This window comes from Anthonomus grandis, chromosome 5 (genome assembly GCF_022605725.1).
Source record: "Anthonomus grandis grandis chromosome 5, icAntGran1.3, whole genome shotgun sequence".
Classification (NCBI taxonomy): domain Eukaryota; kingdom Metazoa; phylum Arthropoda; class Insecta; order Coleoptera; family Curculionidae; genus Anthonomus; species Anthonomus grandis.
In genome coordinates this window covers 6,988,452-7,006,324 of record NC_065550.1, presented here as the reverse complement: position 1 = coordinate 7,006,324, position 17,873 = coordinate 6,988,452, and the positions used below count along the sequence as shown (strand labels likewise).

The 17,873-nt window shown below is 33.4% G+C and overlaps 1 protein-coding gene across 4 annotated transcripts in view; it reads right to left on the bottom strand.

Annotated features, from left to right (window-relative positions):
* Nucleotides 1–17,873, bottom strand: part of LOC126736883 (WD repeat-containing protein 7) — a 178,124-nt gene that overhangs the window by 158,321 nt on the left and 1,930 nt on the right. For all 4 annotated transcript variants that reach the window (XR_007660815.1, XM_050441490.1, XM_050441493.1 and 1 more), the window contains exons 3-4: nt 5,153–5,363; nt 4,944–5,087 (exon numbers count right to left, since the gene is read on the bottom strand). Coding sequence is in view for 3 of the 4 variants with exons in the window: in XM_050441490.1 (XP_050297447.1) it covers nt 4,944–5,087; nt 5,153–5,363 (355 nt within the window). In the remaining variant the exon portion in view is untranslated. The remainder of the gene's footprint in view (nt 1–4,943; nt 5,088–5,152; nt 5,364–17,873) is intronic.

The window sequence follows — 17,873 nt, the reverse complement described above, 5'->3', positions numbered from 1 at the left end:
TAAAACACAAAATATATTAATCATAACAAAAATCAACGTAAAAAACTCAATAGTACAAAGAATAATGCGCACAAAATTGGTACACCTTCGCAATAAAATACCTCTAAGTGTATAACTATACTTCCTATCAATTACTCTCAATATAAACATTCAAAATTCAACATTTCAATTTTACATAATATTGAATTGCTGTTGACCAGTAGCCGATACCGCCGTTTGCGCAGATCGGGCCGTCACGCGTTTCTTGATTTGATTCACGCTAGCCCGGCCGTGCGATGTTGCCGAATGATACTAAACTTATCGGCGGTTCATGAAATTGTAAGAAAAATCCCTATTTTGTATTTCCATTCTCAAAGGTTTATTATTAATTTTTTTTAAATGGTTTTTTAATATAATGTTTCTAAAATCGATGTATCTAGAGACGTATGGAAAGATTTTTTTATTTATCTTTTTGGTTTTTAAATAAAAAATCAAAATTTTAGAAATTAAAAAAACTAGCACCTATCAACTCTTTAAAAAAATATGTACCGGGTGGCCAAATAAGCGAGATAAGCGGCTGTATCTCAAGACCTGTACATTTGGCAACAATGGAATTTTTTTTATTATTATAAAAATGGCCATGAGAAAATTCTGGAAAATATTTTTAAGTTCCGTATTTCACCGCAAGGGGGCGCAACTAAAAACTAAATAAAAGAAACGTCTTTTTCTCCGAAAACTTAAATATTAACTTATACTTTTGATATCATTTTTAGTAAGCCTAGAAAATTTGCTATAATTTTGGTTTATGAATTATTGACGTACGAACGATAGTAGGGGTGGGGAAAGCTATTGAAAGTGGAATCATTAAAATCGGTGTAAATTCTAAACCACTTATTCGATTTGAGCAATTCAAAATTTATTTGCAAGATAAATTTAGCTGCTTTAAAAGTCTGATCTCATCACTACCCTATAGTTCCTAATAAAACCGCCAGAGGGCGCAATTTGTAATAATTCCAGTTTTTTTCATTTTGCTCCAAAAATTCAAATTAAATGGTATATTTTTGACATCATAATTAAAAAGCAGATAAAATTTGCAAAAATACTGTGAAAACCGCACGATGATATCTTTGCTTGTTTTAAAGTTATAGCGAATTAAAGTCTTTTACGCACCGAGTCCAAACTTATGTACCGCCATCTAGCGCTCGGCCTTAGAATGTCTAGTTAACGTGTAGTAGGCGGCAAAAACAAAAGAAACTTTTAAAAAGGATTGTATGGAAACGTCAAATATTTATTAGACGGCCAGTTTAAATCTGTTTTCAATTGTCTTTGCTCGATTTTTTGTAAAATGCCTTTGACAAATAATGAAGCTGTGGATTTGATTGCGGTTTTCTTTGAGTGCTTTCAAAATGCAGCAATAGCTGAAAGACAGTATGCCCTTCGGTATCCAGATCGCCGCCATTATGGCAGAAGAATTTTTCCACGGTTGGTACAGCGACTACGCGATACTGGGAGTTTTAGTCGGCCCAAATTTAGAAGGCGTCGCTCTACTGGAAGAACTGAAGAAAACATTATTAATGTGTTGGCCTACGTAGAGTTTAATAGGCATATTGAAACTCATGCGTTATCTCTAGATTTGGGAATAGCTCGAACTACTGTTCAAAATATACTTAAAGACCACAGGTAATACATATTTTTATTATAATTTGCTTCTCAAATATAGGCATTTCTTTTTATTTTAAGGCTACACCCTTTCCATATAATCCTTTACCAAGCTCTAAACGAACATGATTTTAAGCGCCGAATTGATTTTTGACAATGGATACTAGCAATGATTCGCGAAAACAGGGATTTTTTGTCACAGATTCTGTGGACCGATGAAGCCACTTTTTGTAGCGATGGGAAAGTCAACAGGCATAATATACATTATTGGTTGGTTGAAAATCCTCGTTGGATGCGAGAAGTCCAGCACCAAGGCCGCTGGAGTGTAAACGTGTGGTGTGGCATTATCGGAATGAAAATTATTGGTCCTTATTTTTTTGATGGCACATTAACCGGTAATGTTTTTTTGCAATTTTTAACAAAGTCCTTGCCTATTTTAATGGAAGATTTGACATTGGAAGTAAGACGGACCATGTATTTCCAATTGGAAGGGTGCCCAGCACATTTTTCCCGTTTGGTGCGGCATCACATAAATAATTACTTTCAAGGGCGCTGGATCGGAAGGGGGAGTCTATATCCTTGGCCGGCCAGGTCATCCGATTTAACATGCCTAGACTTTTACCTATGCGGTCGTTTAAAAGATATTGTGTACCAAACTCCACCTACAACAAGACAGGATATGGAAAACAGAATCCGTGGTGCAATAAATGAAATATCAGCTGCTGAAATCGAAACAGCAGTTTTATCCATCCAAAGAAGATTGGGAGCTTGTTTGGAATGTGATGGAAAGCAGTTTGAACACCTATCGAGGCATTAAATACCAAATATGTTTGGGTTTAAAATCGATCCTTTTCAGGACCATAATTTTAAATATAAAAAGAAATTCGTTAATAAAATTATTCGCCTTAAGAAAGCCACGTAAACTTCCAGTTATTCTGTGATACATAGGTATTATTAATTTATAATTTATTAATCTATTATCACTTTAATAATTTATTAATTATGACAACATCATGGTATCCTAGTTGTGGTAATACTAATTAGAGATTTTTAGGCGGGACACTAGATGGCGGTACGTAAGTTTAGGCTCGGTGCGTAAAAAATTCGCTATAACTTTAAAACGAGCAAAGATATCATCGTGCGGTTTTCACAGTACTTTTGTAAATTTTATTTACTTTTTAAATGGGATGTCAAAAATATACTATTCAATTTGAATTTTTGGAGCAAAATGAAAAAAACTGGAATTATTACAAATTGCGCCTTCTGGCGGTTTTATTAGGAACTATAGAATAGTGATGAGATCAGACTTTTAAAGCAGCTACATTTATCTTGCAAATAAATTTGGAATTGCTCAAATCGAATAAGTGGTTTAGAATTTACACCGATTTTAATGATTCTACTTTCAATAGCTTCCCCCACCCCTATTATCGTTCGTACGTCAATAATTCATAAACCAAAATTATAGCAAATTATCACTAGGCTTACTAAAAATAATATCAAAAGTATAAGTTAATATTTAAATTTTCGGAGAAAAAGACGTTTATTTTATTTAATTTTTAGTTGCGCCCTCTTGCGGTGAAATACGGAACTTAAAAATAATTTCCAGAATTTTCTCATGGCCACTTTTATAATAAAAAAAATTCAATTGTTGCCAGATGTACAGGTCCTGAGATATAGCCGCTTACCTCGCTTATTTGGCCACCCGGTACATTTCATTAGTGAAAACCGCATTAAGAAATATTATAAAATAAAAAAGTTATCCTGGAAACAGGAATTTATGGGTGAATAATCCCTTAAAACCGTTTTTCCTAAGTGTCTTCCAAACGTCCACATATGATGCTAATTGAAGTTCTTTTGTAATCCGGCTCGTACTAAGACCCGGGTTCTCTTCAGCCATATCCAGAACATTTTCTTCATTTTCCACATTTAGTCCCGCCTCTCGTTCAGAATTAATTCTTACGCTTGGAAACATTCCTGTTTCCTGAGCATTTGCAAAAACTGTCTGAAAAACTTTTCGATTAGGAATTCTTCGATTTGGAAAATGACATTGGTATTCATCAACAGCACGTAATGCGCTACCAGTACAGAAACCATACACGAATATCATGTCAATGTTTGAGGCATTACGAAATGGAAACTTTGCTCTTTTCAAATGGAAACGCTCAGAATCGATCAATCTGACAACCATGCTTGTCAATACTACCACTCAATTAAAATAGGTATTAACAAATAATGATGAAATACCTGCAACGTGAGTTAGAAATACAGAGAACGTAATTATTTCAAAAATTTACAAAAAAAATTTAGAGCCGATTATTTCAGAAACTTAAAAATATTTGCCAGGTTTTTCTCTTGACCATTTTAGTAATAATATTTTTTACCGCGAGCCTCGGCGATGAGTACGTTACGAGATAAAATACCTCGCATTTTTAGTTGGCGACCCTGTACTTGTATAAACCGTGAGAGCAGTCAAGCCGTCAAGGAAAATTCAACCGAATATGTAGGAAAAATATTAGTTTTACATGAAAACAATGACATCATATGGGAAACAACAGTGAGTGAAAACCTATTTAAAAAAAACTTCATTTTGCCGCATTGTTTTTTCCTTATTATTATACGTTTCAGACTTTTCAAATAAAATTTGCTCTCGGGATTTTAATATTAGATTTGCAGGCATGCACAATCCGAGAATGAAAATGTGAGATATTAGGCTGCGAAACTTAGAAAAGTAATTTGGAATATTCGCAGGTGTTTCGACAAATTTATCCAATTAGATGGTTGATTATTAGAGCCAACTGGAATCTAAATTAAAATTGTTATTTGTACTAATGTAAAATATTTTACTTATTATTATATTACAATCTTTAAATTTATTCAGTCTTCTCTATTAGTAAAATTGGTATAGATGAATAAATATTATTTTAAATATTTTGTTCGTCTAGTCTAGTGTATTTCTTAACTTGTATTAAAAAAAGGCTTCTTGTTAATCAAAAGCAGTTTTTTGAGACGGCAGTTAAATTTTTTTTATTGTAAGTTTTTTTTATTTTGATATTGATAGATATATTTTTATGAAATTTTGGTTACAGTCATTTTAAGACACTACTTTTAATCTTTATAAAAAATCAATAATGAAAATTATTAGGTTTTAATTAGGAAAAAGCATCGTGCAATACCTTTCCAATACCATACCCAAATACCTATCTTTAAAATCTTAAAATTTTATCCCATAGTAAACTTTTTATCATTTCAAAATTTTAGAACATAACTAATTCAAATGGATTTAACTAAAAGTTGTAAAACCTTACGTGTAAAGCGCTTATCCAGTCAGGATTTTGTTTAGATGATAATGTGAACAAAATTTCCAGGCTAAAGGGATCCATAACCAAGATTTCTGGGTAATAGCCGTTGCAAAATAGTCTGACATCCTCACAGTTACACATGTGGTAAGCCTAAAGGATAATATATAATAGTAAATCACCTAATTATAGACCAATTTTATATGATTAAATCTTACTTGCATATTAGTGTGAACTTGTGGTAACTTTACTGCCTCCCTGCATTTACCATCTGTAATGTCCCAGGTACACATCTCTCCTGCTTCTGAGCTACTAACGATGTAGTTGTTATCTTGCACTATCGAGGCTCTTGAAATGCATAGGATGGGTGCTGTGTGCCCCACAAGAAGACACCTAGGAGTCATCTCAAGGGTGTCCGGATCTACTTGCCTTAGGTTAAAAAAATTAAATTAGACTTGTAATAATTATAATAATAAGCTTTATTTCCAACAAGTCACATATACCCAGTTACAGGAAAATCAATTAAATATATAAATGTACAAGTACGAATGCATGAACTATATTAGATCCATAACTAAATTATAAAAGAATTGCTATATAATAAAAAAAAGTAGTGAGTTTGAGAAAATAAATAATAAAAAATCAACACTAAATTAGGATAAGAGTCAAGAATCAATTTAAAGCAGAAGAGCAGAAAAACAAATGAGTAAATAAATGTATTCAAACTAAAAACTAAGTAACTAAGAACTAAATAACATAGCCTCCCCCCACCAGCCAAACGCAGGTGACTCAAAATAAGTGCCAGATTGTCATGGTGAATGTCACAAGAATCAGCAATAGTGTTAAAATTTTGACACATAAAGTGAATAGGACTCTGGTACAGAATGTTGGACCTGGTTGTGTCCAAGTTAAAAGCTGGACACTGTCTAGGTTCTGGGCGTGGTATATGAAAGCAAATCCTTTGCGAAAGGGATGGGCAGTCAATTTTATGGTTAAGTAAGTTAAACAAGAATTTCACCGAATGCATTTCTCTCCTCTTCGCAAGTGACCGTTCAGTATATCTCGAGAGCAGCAGGTTATGGACAAAACCCCTTGGAGGATAGACTCCATCATCCTTAAATGCCAAACATTTAAGGAATCGCCGTTGGACTGATTCTAATAGGTGAATGTGCTGGTTGTAAATGGGAGACCAAGTGAGGGAGCTGTAGTCCAGCCTAGATCTAACAAATGCATAGTAGAGAGTTTTGGCACTGGCAGTGTTCGAAAAAAGTTTGCAATTTCTAATAATAAAGCCCAGCATGCGAGTAGCCTTAGAAACAGTATCTTCGATGTAAGGGATAAAAGAAAAATTTTGGTCAAAGGTGACTCCAAGATCCTTAAAACAGGTCATTAAAACTTTAAAACCTTACCAGAGACTCTCCATTAACTAAGTAATTAAAGACAACTGGACTTTTGATTCGAAAGTAGCTGGCCACATTACACTTGGAAACATTAAGGTTAAGCTACGGAAAAGCTTTAGGCCTATGGAAAAGCTTTAGGTCATCAGCATATGCTAACCGAGAGTGAATTGAGGGTGGAGATCAAGTCATTAGCGAAAACGTTAAAGAGAAGGGGGCCCAAGTTAGAGCATTGAGGAACTCCAGAAGTGGGTGAAAAACAAGCAGATCTAAAGCCTTCGACCACTATAAACTGGGAGCGGTCAACTAAATAGGAGTTAAGGAGCTTTATCAAGCGATCGGAGAATCCAAACTGGCGTTCAAGCTTATTTAATAGGATGAAGTGGTCAATTTGGTCAAAAGCCTTTTGAAAGTCTGTGTAGATAACATCGATTTGACCTCTACCATTAAGTGCTTCACACACAAACTGAGAGAAGAATGCTAGGTTTGTAGTACATGATCGACCAGAAACAACAAAGCCACGTTGATCCTTGGCCAGCTGAACCTAACCTTGGGGAAAATTAATTTGTAAAGAGCCAACTCGAATAACTTCAGAGGGTCTGTAAGTGCGACAGAGCAATCCTTAGCTAAAAAACTAGGAATTAGATCTGGCCCAGAGGTTATTTTGCTTTTGAGACACTTGCTCGCCGTTATAATGTCGGTAGCCGCAAGCGCGACGACGTCTATGCAAGTTAAGGGAGGTTCAGAGACGACAGGATGATCACCGGGACGTGAGTTCGTGTATACACTCCCGAAGTAATCTCCTAAAGCGAACACAATGCTGTCAGGCATGTTGTATGATTGGTTAGAAAGCTTTATTGAGCCGGCGATTTAAGACTGATTACGTTTGCTTCGAATAAAAGACTAAAATTCACTCGGATCGGAGGTTATTTTGTTCTCAATACTATGGATGTACGTTTTTTAGGCTTGTGCAGTTAGAGCTTTAATTGTCTTGCGCAAAGATCTAAGTATCTCTAGATGATGATTAGACTTAAAAATCTTAGAATCACGAAATGCTCTTTCCTTTTTATATATATTACGAATTATGTCCCCCGAAAACCGGGGAGGGAAACGTCTTTTACGTTTTACCTTGAAGGGTACCGCTCTAGCGAAAGCATTGTTCAGTATATCATAAAAAACATCTCATGCAGAGTTGATGTCCTGCTGCACCGTGACAAGCGATCAATCAGTATCTAGCAGCAGCTGATATAAAAGCGGAAAGTTAGCCTTTCTAAAATTAAATTTCTTTATTTCAGCTTTATTAAGGGGTTGTAATTGTAAGAAGAACCTACTTCAACTTGTAGATCCTGGTAGGTACATCCCCTTATCCTATATGAACTGATCATGAGGTATTTTTTTTGTAAAATAAATTGTGATAAAAAACTATAAAAACATTCATAAATAGTAGAGATTCTGGATTGACAAATACTGTAAAATTTAAGAAATGTTAATTAGAATATTAATTGTTTGAATTGTACATTACCAGTGACATTAATTTTAGGGTGAATATATTGAATTCTCATTTGAGTTTATTTACCCACTGATTGGTATAAATGCAGGCAAAATAAGATTTCCATACATACATAAAATACAATCTTATTTATATGGTTAAGCCTTTATTTCCAACATGCAACACACCCAATAATAGAAAATTGTTAACATGTTAACTGAAACAATAATTAAACTAGACTTAATCGAAACAATCAAAAAATCAAAGTCACGATAAAATATATCGATTATAGCACCAACAATCACATTTATTTCGCACAAATGAGCAACTTATATAAATATATCGCACATTATATTATATAAAGGTGATTTTAACAACATATAGGAGTGAGGCTTTGGTAAGAAGGTTTGTGGGTATCTAGTATTACGCCTAGAGGAACCAAGAGGAAAATACAAGAGAGAAGAACAAGACTGACTGTGAAACCATTAATTAACCCATATAAAAAATTAATAAATAAGATACTTTTCAGAGGCAATGATGTAAATTGAACCGGCCAATATAGACTATGTACTTATCAAACCTGCGCTGGACAGACTCAATTAAATCAGTGTGACTCTGGGAAATTGAACTCCAAACGATGCAGCCATATTCCAATTTTGACGTGACAAAGCAGTCAGAAAGCAATTTCAATGTAGACTAAACTCACACTAAAGCTCTGAGAGTTTTTAATTATAAACGCAAGTTTCTTCATGGCTGACATCACTACAAACAATATTAAAATGTGGTATTAAGGAAAATTCGGAATTGAAGGTGACACACACCAAGATCAGTAATCTGACTGCTCAAAATAGTATTGTTGATAGACTAATTATAAGTAAAAAGCATTAAAGACTATATAAAGCCCTCATACTCCACAAACTGCACCAAATAGGTACGAATGAAACAAATTAATTAGTCTGGATTAGACAAAATATAGTGATCAATCCTGTCAAAAGCTTTTTGAAAATCGGTATATATAATGTCAACCTGAGACTGGGCATCAACAGATTCTCAAATGACTGGAAAGGCAAAATAAATTATTAATAAAAGATCAGACTCAAGACTAAATCATATTAATCATCGGAAATAAGACCTTTGAAATAGTCGAACAAAGTGTGACCAGCACAACTTTAGTAATAAGGACAATAGATAAAGGCTTAAAAACAATTATAGTGATGTCATCTAACTTTGGACTTAAATAATGTAACTGTGACGTATTAATACGGCGCGTCGAAAGTAAGGCGAATTCTTGGGCAAACCAGTGATTGGAAATACCATTAAATCCCTCAAGAAATTAGGAGGGTCTCTGCTCCGTGCAGTAGAGCGCTAAAATTAGTGTGGAATGTAACCGCCACAGATAGGTTTAATAAAAATTCAAATATTTTCTAAAAATTGCAGAGGATTAAGATTGGCCTGTAGTTGGCTACCTGGTCAGAATCCCCCTTTCTTAATATGGTTGATATTTTGGCAACCTTCAATGTATTGAGTCAATTTATCGGCCAGGACACAAATGCAATCCATATAGCTAAAAAGCTAGATATTGCATCGACTCCAGATGCTAACTTGTTCTTGAGTGTTTTACTAGCTAAAACCACCTGGAATCAATCACATCACAATCTTAAAAACATTGTGGATATACAACATAAGGAATTCAGAAAGAATCTAAAAAACAATAGCAGCTTCTAATATATTAATATTACATTAATGTAAAGGAGTATATAAACATGGCAATCAGAAAGCATAATGCTCCAAATTTTATTAACAATTATTTTTTGTTGAATTTGCCATTGAATGGGCTTTGAATTGCAGACTGTTTTAAAGAGTATATAGATAAATATTATCCAAAAAATATTATGCGGTGCCTTATTAGGCACTGCTTATTATCAGAAAAAAGTTCTAAGATTGCCTGAAAGTAATTGATCCTTTTGCCAGCAAGTAAAACCAATTAGCATTCTTTCAGTGTTCTCTAGTATTGGAAAAAGTTTTACAGGCCCTAGTTTTGAATTTTTTCCATTTTAGTGGGTTTTAGGACGAATCATAGCTGTGGAACTTCCTTATTAAAAATTATTACTGACATGACAATATGTGGCTGCAAAATGCAATCTTTAACTCATGTTTTTATGCCTAGAAATCGTTTTAAAGAGATTTGCTAAGAAATTCCCAATTTTGATTTTAACATCCAAATTATTAAAAAGTAGCAAGACTAGCTAAACTAGTAGTAAAAGTAGTTAAAAAGTAGCAAAAACTATATGAATTTTAGCATAACTTGCTATACAATCAGTTGATAATAATTATAATAGTAGTGAATTCCTAATTATTTTGGAAAGACGTTTCGAAATTATTAATACTGTCTTCAATACGTTCCATAAAACCTGTACCATATACCCTGTACATAAAAAATTATGCACTTTTCGACATATGAAGCTTCTGTCTTATTTTTAGCTACAGACATGGCTGGTAACCTTTTGGGATAAAATTTCGATTAAAAAACACCCACAAGTAACAAAATGGATTGTTCTAATTATACCATTTTCAATCTAAAAAATGCTCAGTCACCAGAAGTTATACAATCTATTTGTGGAGCTACCCATTTTGAAACACAGGACATTATTTAAATATTTATTGTCAATGTTCCAACTGACAATATTTTACCATTGTATAAGAATCTTCCCAATAAATAACATAAAAGATATATGTACGTCGGTACCGACTGTTGCAGAATATTTTATCCACCTTTGACTCAATTTTTAAGTCCTTTGTACTAAGCTTTAATTTGTCCAAGTTGTCTTATTTTACAATAAATTTAACATACTATATTACAGTTTTTTATTTCTTTCATTTTCTCCAGTGATTGTGTAACAATTAATCAAATACTAATCCTATTATAAATCGCGTTTTAATATACCGATTTAATTTTGGGATCTAAAGAAATTGTTAAAAGCAGATAAGATTCCCACTGAACATTTTCTGTCTATAGACCTCATAGCGTAGGAAATTTTATTAACTTGATTGGCTTTTGTTCGCCGATTGGGACTCGGTGAAGCTAAATTCTCGCGTTTGAATTGCACGTAGTTTTAGTGCAGGATATTTTTCTGTATTTTAAGGATTATATTTTATATAAATAATTTGTGTTGCATCACGTGTTATGCCATATTCGATCCCAGTTGTATGGATCGCTGCTCTGAAATAGTCAAGCTGGGAGGATATAGGATATTTTGCTCCAACGAATGCCAAACCATACACAACGAACGTAAGGAGAGGAATTTAGTGTACAGAAATAAAATAAAATTGCTCGAGGAGGAACTCACAGAAAAGGACCGATATATTAACAGGCTAAAGCGCGATAGTCAAACATTCGAGGATGTTGTACTTGACACAGAAAGCAAATTTACATGTCAGCTAGAATCATTGACGAAGCGTAATACATCTCTGCTAGAAGACATTGAGTCCATGAAGATGAAGGAGGCGCATCTGATTTCGGATATGGAGAGCCTGAGAGAAGTGAAGCAGAAACTCGAGGATCAAATGAAGGAACTAACTAGTCTTAATAAAAACTTGATATCCATTGTTAATGCGTTGGAACATGACAACGACGTATACTCCAAAGAGCTGAAAGACCTAAGGCAACAGCACACAATTGAACACCAAGTGATTGATGAGATTATTCAAGAAGGGGGAACCATCTGCGACAGGCAAGGATAAAATGTGGCGAAAGAAAAAACAACTTTTGATATTGGGTGACACGCGTATTGGAGGAGTTAGGACACATTTCAAGGAGTACACTGATGGAATGTTTGATATTAACTTCAACAGACAAAGTCACAGGCATCAACTTCATTTCCCACTGTGGTCTACTGGCTGGAAAGTTCGACAAAAACGACTACCTCATTCTTTTCACTTCTGACTTCAAAGCGCTTGTGGGGAAGAAGATTACTAATGAGGAACTAGATAGACTTCTATCAGTTACCTCACATACAAATTGGATCATTCTTGGGTGTGGCTACGTTGTTAATAGGTCTGTCTTTAATAGCCTAATTCAACGTCAGAATTCGTATACCTGGTGGTGCGTCGCCGAGCGGAACATAGGAAATCCCATATAAATTTTAAGGGGGTCAATTATTGGCTTCCCTGTATATTTTATAGAAAAAATTTAAGATAACTTTTTGAAGAGACGATTCTGGCAAAGCCTCGTACAAAGTTTGAAAAAATTTTAATAAGCGAATCTTAAATTATTCAATTAAATGTAATTGCAAAATTTTCGGTTCAGGTAAAACCAGACACCAGCTATCAGCAAACAATTTGTTATAAGGCTTTGTCAAATCTGACGTACAGCCAAATACAAGAAATGTTTTTTTTTTTTGTTTTATCAATCGTTATTATCATTAATCATTAATTTATTAATTAATTAAAATAAATTATATTTAATTTATATAATTTATTATTAATCATTATTATAAATCTACAACAACCATACATTCAAAGTAAGACACGTTAACAATACCTACTTGTTAACGCCACTTAACTATGGCTATTTTTTCGTCGATTGAATCATTCATACTTGTTTTCAAAAATCGACTGTCACTGATTTATTGACACTTTTCCTCACGTAGGTGACAATATTCATTTTACTGGTGCCCGTTTGGTTTTACCTGAACCGAAAATTTGCTAATTTTGCAATTACATTTAATTGAATAATTCAAGATTCGGTTATTAAAATTTTTTGAAACTTTGCACAAGGGTTTGCCAGATCTCTTCAAAAAGTTATCTTACATTTTTTCTATAAAATGTACAGGGAAGCCAATAAGTGACCCCCTTAAAAATTTACATGGGTTTTCCTATGTTCCGGTCGGCGACGCACCATCCGGTATAGAATATCTCCATGGAAAACAAACATGTTTCTCTCGGAAATTCTCACGGAACCAAGAGATTTCTGGCATTCTTCATCGTTTGGAACTATGTTCTTCGAGACCATTATAGATATTTACGGCAGGGAGAGCAATGAAATTTTCAGATCCCATGAACAATGACACCAACATGCTAATAGGGAAAAGGGAAAAAAAATATGACAGCATACTATCAGAATGTTAGAGGTCTACTTATGTCTAAATTTTATGGTCTAAATTATGTACTATTGCTAGGCTACTGTGACAAAAGTTTACATAAATATGATCAAATATAGTTAAAGTGGAGTCAGTAGCATTATTTGGTTGATTTATTATAGCCTATATTCATAGTCCAAATGCATGGAAAACATTTATTAAGTCATTATAATCTTTGTTATAAGGTGTATTATTACAATTGAAGTCCCCATAAAATATTTTTTTATCAACCCTTGAAAATACATTGCAATACAGGGTGTCCAAGATAAGGATCCGAAGCGTGGGGATCTCGGTACCTGTTGGAGATACAGCTTCAGTTAAATTACGAAAAAGTTGTGCACTTTGAAGCGTATTTACATGCCGTTGAGAAACTTCAAAAATTTCCATGACCTGCTGAGATATTTGGAAAAAACGGAAATTTGCCAATATTGATTTTATTTTTTCCTGGCTTTATTTTAAAAGATATCAAAAAACTATTGACACTTTCTCATTGACACTTTTGATGTAGTACGTGATGGCGCTTTTAAATTTTATATCCGACGTTTCGTTTTCGAGAAACCATCATCAACTTTATTTTTTTATATGGCGCGAAAAGAAAGTACACCCTGTATCTGATTCCATTTTTTATTACAAATTCAATGATGTATCACATGTGACATTTTTTTTGTTAGTTGAAAGGAAAAATGCAAATTTTCTATTTTTTTAGCATATTTTTTAAGTAAGCTTTGGAAACAAATGCTTTGACGTATGTAAATACCTGTTACCGAGTCTGTCACATTTTTCTTAATATCTATTTAGAGAGTGATGAAGCTAAATGAAGCATTGATTTGCATTGTACATTGTACTACTTATAAATAAAAAAATGTAACCAGTAATAGACAAATGTTTTATGATTTTTCTAACGATATGCAACAAATAATGAATACATTTTAAAAATAACGAAAAAAGCAAATAAATTAACGCATTTTATAAATTTAATTTAAAACAGGTGTTCAAACAGGTTTCCGTTATTTTCTAGACATAAGTATGATCTTCTTACAGTAGCAGTTAAAACATCACGCAATATCTCTGGCGTAATACTTTGAAAAGCGGCCGTCACACATTCTCGTAACTCCTGCTCAGTTCCAAAAGAATGTTGATAGACTCGGTTTTTAATAAATCCCCAAAGGAAGAAGTCCAAAGGGGTTAAGTCCGGGGATCGCGCTGGCCAAGACACTTCACTGGAGGTTCCAATCCACTTTTCAGGAAAACGCTGCGAAAGGTACTGTCGAACTTGCCCAGAATTATGTGCAGGAGCAGTCTTGTTGAAACCAACAGCTATTGACTTGTGCCAGAGGTAAATCATCTAAGCAGTCTTCTAAATCATTTTGCAATAAATTAAGATATCGTTCTGCTGTTAATGAATAATGGTAAATAAATGGACCTAGTATTTTGGTTCCTAAAATTCCACAGCACATATTAAACCCAAAACGTTGTTGATGTCTAGATATTTTCTTAACACGCGGATTTTGTTGGACCCAGTAATGACTATTGCGGCGGTTAAAGATACCATTATTAGTGACCATACTTTCGTCGGACCATATTATTTTTGATGGAAAATTAAAATCCTCTTCACAGGCACGTGTATACCACTCACAAAAATGCCGACGTCGTTCGAAATCCCCAGATTTAAGTCCTTGGCAAATTCTAAATTTGTAGGGGTTTAGGTAAAATAAACTGAGCTGTAGATTTGGCCACTCCTACATTTTTTTCAATTTGCCTGGTTGATATCTCGGGGTTTTCAATAACTACTTGTAAAACATTATTTTGAGTTTCCTTTTTTCGAGATAAAACAGGCTTTTTAAACGAACCATATTCTTTTAAATTTCGAGCCAACTCTAAGAAAATGGATTTACATGGTTGCTTTCTATCTGGAAATTTATTAAGATACATTGCTGCTGTATTTACAGTATTTTTGTAGCACAAAATGTAGCACGACAGCATGTCAAACTTCTCTTCATGACTATAATGACCACCAGGCATATTTGAAGATAATAACACAATTTTAGCAATAATAAAGACAACAGTAAATAATAATAACAAATAATTACTCATGAAACAACACCTCGACAATTACGGTAACAACAACGGCAATTAATATTTAATAAAAAATATGTGACAGGGTAAAAGGTATTTACCTCAAAATGTCAAAGCATTTGTTTCCAAAGCCTACTTAATAATATGTTTAAAAAAAAAGAAAAATTGTATTTTTCCTTTTAACTAACAAAAAAAATGTGACATGTGATACATCGTTGAATTTGTAATAAAAAATGGAATCAGATACAGGGTGTACTTTCTTTTCGCGCCATATAAAAAAATTAAGTTGATGGTGGTTTCTCGGAAACGAAACGTCGGATATAAAATTTAAAAGCGCCATCACGTACTACTTCAAAAGTGTCAATGAGAAAGTGTCAATAGTTTTTTGATATCTTTTAAAATAAAGCCAGGAAAAAATAAAATCGATATTGGCAAATTTCCCTTTTTCCAAATATCTCAGCAGGCCGTGGAAATTTTTGAAGTTTCTCAACGGCATGTAAATACGCTTCAAAGTGCACAATTTTTTCCTAATTTAACCGAAGCTGTATCTCCAACAGGTACCGAGACCCCATGCTTAGGATTCTTATCTTGGACACCCTGTATATCATGTTGAAATAAGATACTTATTATATCCAATATTACATAAATTAAAAGCAATATCTTTGCTCTTGCTATCTTCTTTGTCTTCATTGTTTTGTTACAAGTCAGAATATGATGTAATAAATCAATCTGTTCAAGTAATACGGTCAATTTAAGTGTATAAGTGCACTGAATCTTAGAAAATTGCAGACATACAATATTGTTAATATAAAATGAAAATTTGTTTATACAAATCAAAAAATATATATATTTATATATTAGGGATACAATCAAAACTAATAAAAATGCTTGGGATAAATGGAACACATTATTGCACTCTTCATCAGGACCCACTAAAATTTTACATAAGGAAAAAAAGATTAAAAACACTTTTGCCCTAGATCAATTTAAAAGTAACTCACCAATGTGGGTTTACAAACTGAAACTAACTGACATTAACACTAACATTTTAGTCTTCCTTGAACTAACTTCACTGAGATATTTGGATTATGATTAAAATTAAATTTCATGGAATAATAACTAAATTGACTACATAATTTCACCAAATACTGACTCTCTTAGGAGAAAACAACAACAACGCCGGTACAACTGACGTGTTCCTTTCATTTTCCCCCAAAAAAAAAATCACAACTAATAGCATACTAATGCAAAATATCAACCTCACAACACTCCAACCATCCCAATGGTACTCACATGAAATGCAAATATTTATTGCAGCCCTTCAAAAAAAAATCTGTTGTTTAAGGCCTTAAGACCTTTAACATTCCTTGGTATAGCATTATAAAATAAAAGCCCATGATAATTAACACCATATCCACTATACCAATGTCAACTGAATGTTTTTTATATTTATGTGTAAATGTTAACTTATTGTGATTATAGACTTTATTTGTGTTAAGAGAAAAAGTTACAAAAAGTAAATCATTCAGTCACTTTCACTTAAACATTTTGTTGATGATTACTTAATATATTTGTTATTGCGTTATTTAAATTTTCTAAATCTGAATCTTCAAAACAAGAATAAATGTGGTATAATCCATGAATAGAACTGTATTCTGATACTGGGACCCAGACTAAAATTATTAATGAAAACAAGAAATAGTGGGAAGAAAGTGTCACAGGTTTAGGACTTCAAATAAAATGATTTTATTTCAGAAGAATCACCGACGTTTCGGCCTTTATTTAGACCATCTTTAGAGCTCGAAATGACACACCTATGACTAGCAAATTTAAAATCTTCAATTGTATTTTTGGTTTTGGTAAAGTTGCTAGGAAAACTTTTAAACTCTCTAGAAAGACTCCCTCCTTCATATAGGAAGTTATGAGGTTAGTTAAGGGTTTACACTACCTTTCAAAAAATGTAAAGAAAAGTACAGATTTTAAGTAAATTCCAACGACAAGAAGTGTGCTGGCCGGTGCAATATACTGGCCTTATATATCTACATTATTTATGTCATTTGTTTTTTTTAAGTATACCAATCTATCAAATTATAGGAAGAGGTGTGCCTGGTTCATGAGCTGTCCTGGAACCCTGGTTCAATCTTGGGACCTGTGCTCTTCCTATTATATGTCAATGGTTTGCCTGAGCTGTTCCCTTCTGATATGATTTGTCAACTAAACTAAAAATACTCACCCTTCCCTCCTTATACTTTTCTTCCTTGGTGTTATTCATGAAAAAAAACAATTTGTTGAGAATAGGGCAATGTACACTGATGATGTGACTATGATTACATGACATAGAAGCGATCTCCGCATTCTATTGCATAATTCAGTTTACTATGAAAGGGGTTCTCATTATATGGCCATCAGGGCTTATAGAATGCTACCTGCTGATATTAGAAGCATCGAATCTACAGTCCAATTCTCCAATTTAAAAAAGCTGTTTACCACTGGTTGCAGATTAAATGTTTTTATAATTTTACTAGATAATAATTGTAACTTATGACATAACAACGGACATTGCTGTATGCAATTTTAATGACAGATCCAAAGGCCTAATGTAGATGATGAAAGTTATGGGCCTTGCAATAAGCTCTGATTGCTATGAGGAAACTGATAATATGCACTTTACAGTTATATGCACTAGAACGATTCTGGCTATATCTTCTATATCACAATTTTTTACTAATTGGCATAATTTTTACACCAAAGCCTTCATAAAATAATCCTTTAAAGCCTATAGTAGTATTTTCTGAAAATACAGATTTAGTTTTATTATATTTTAAATCAATAAAAACAT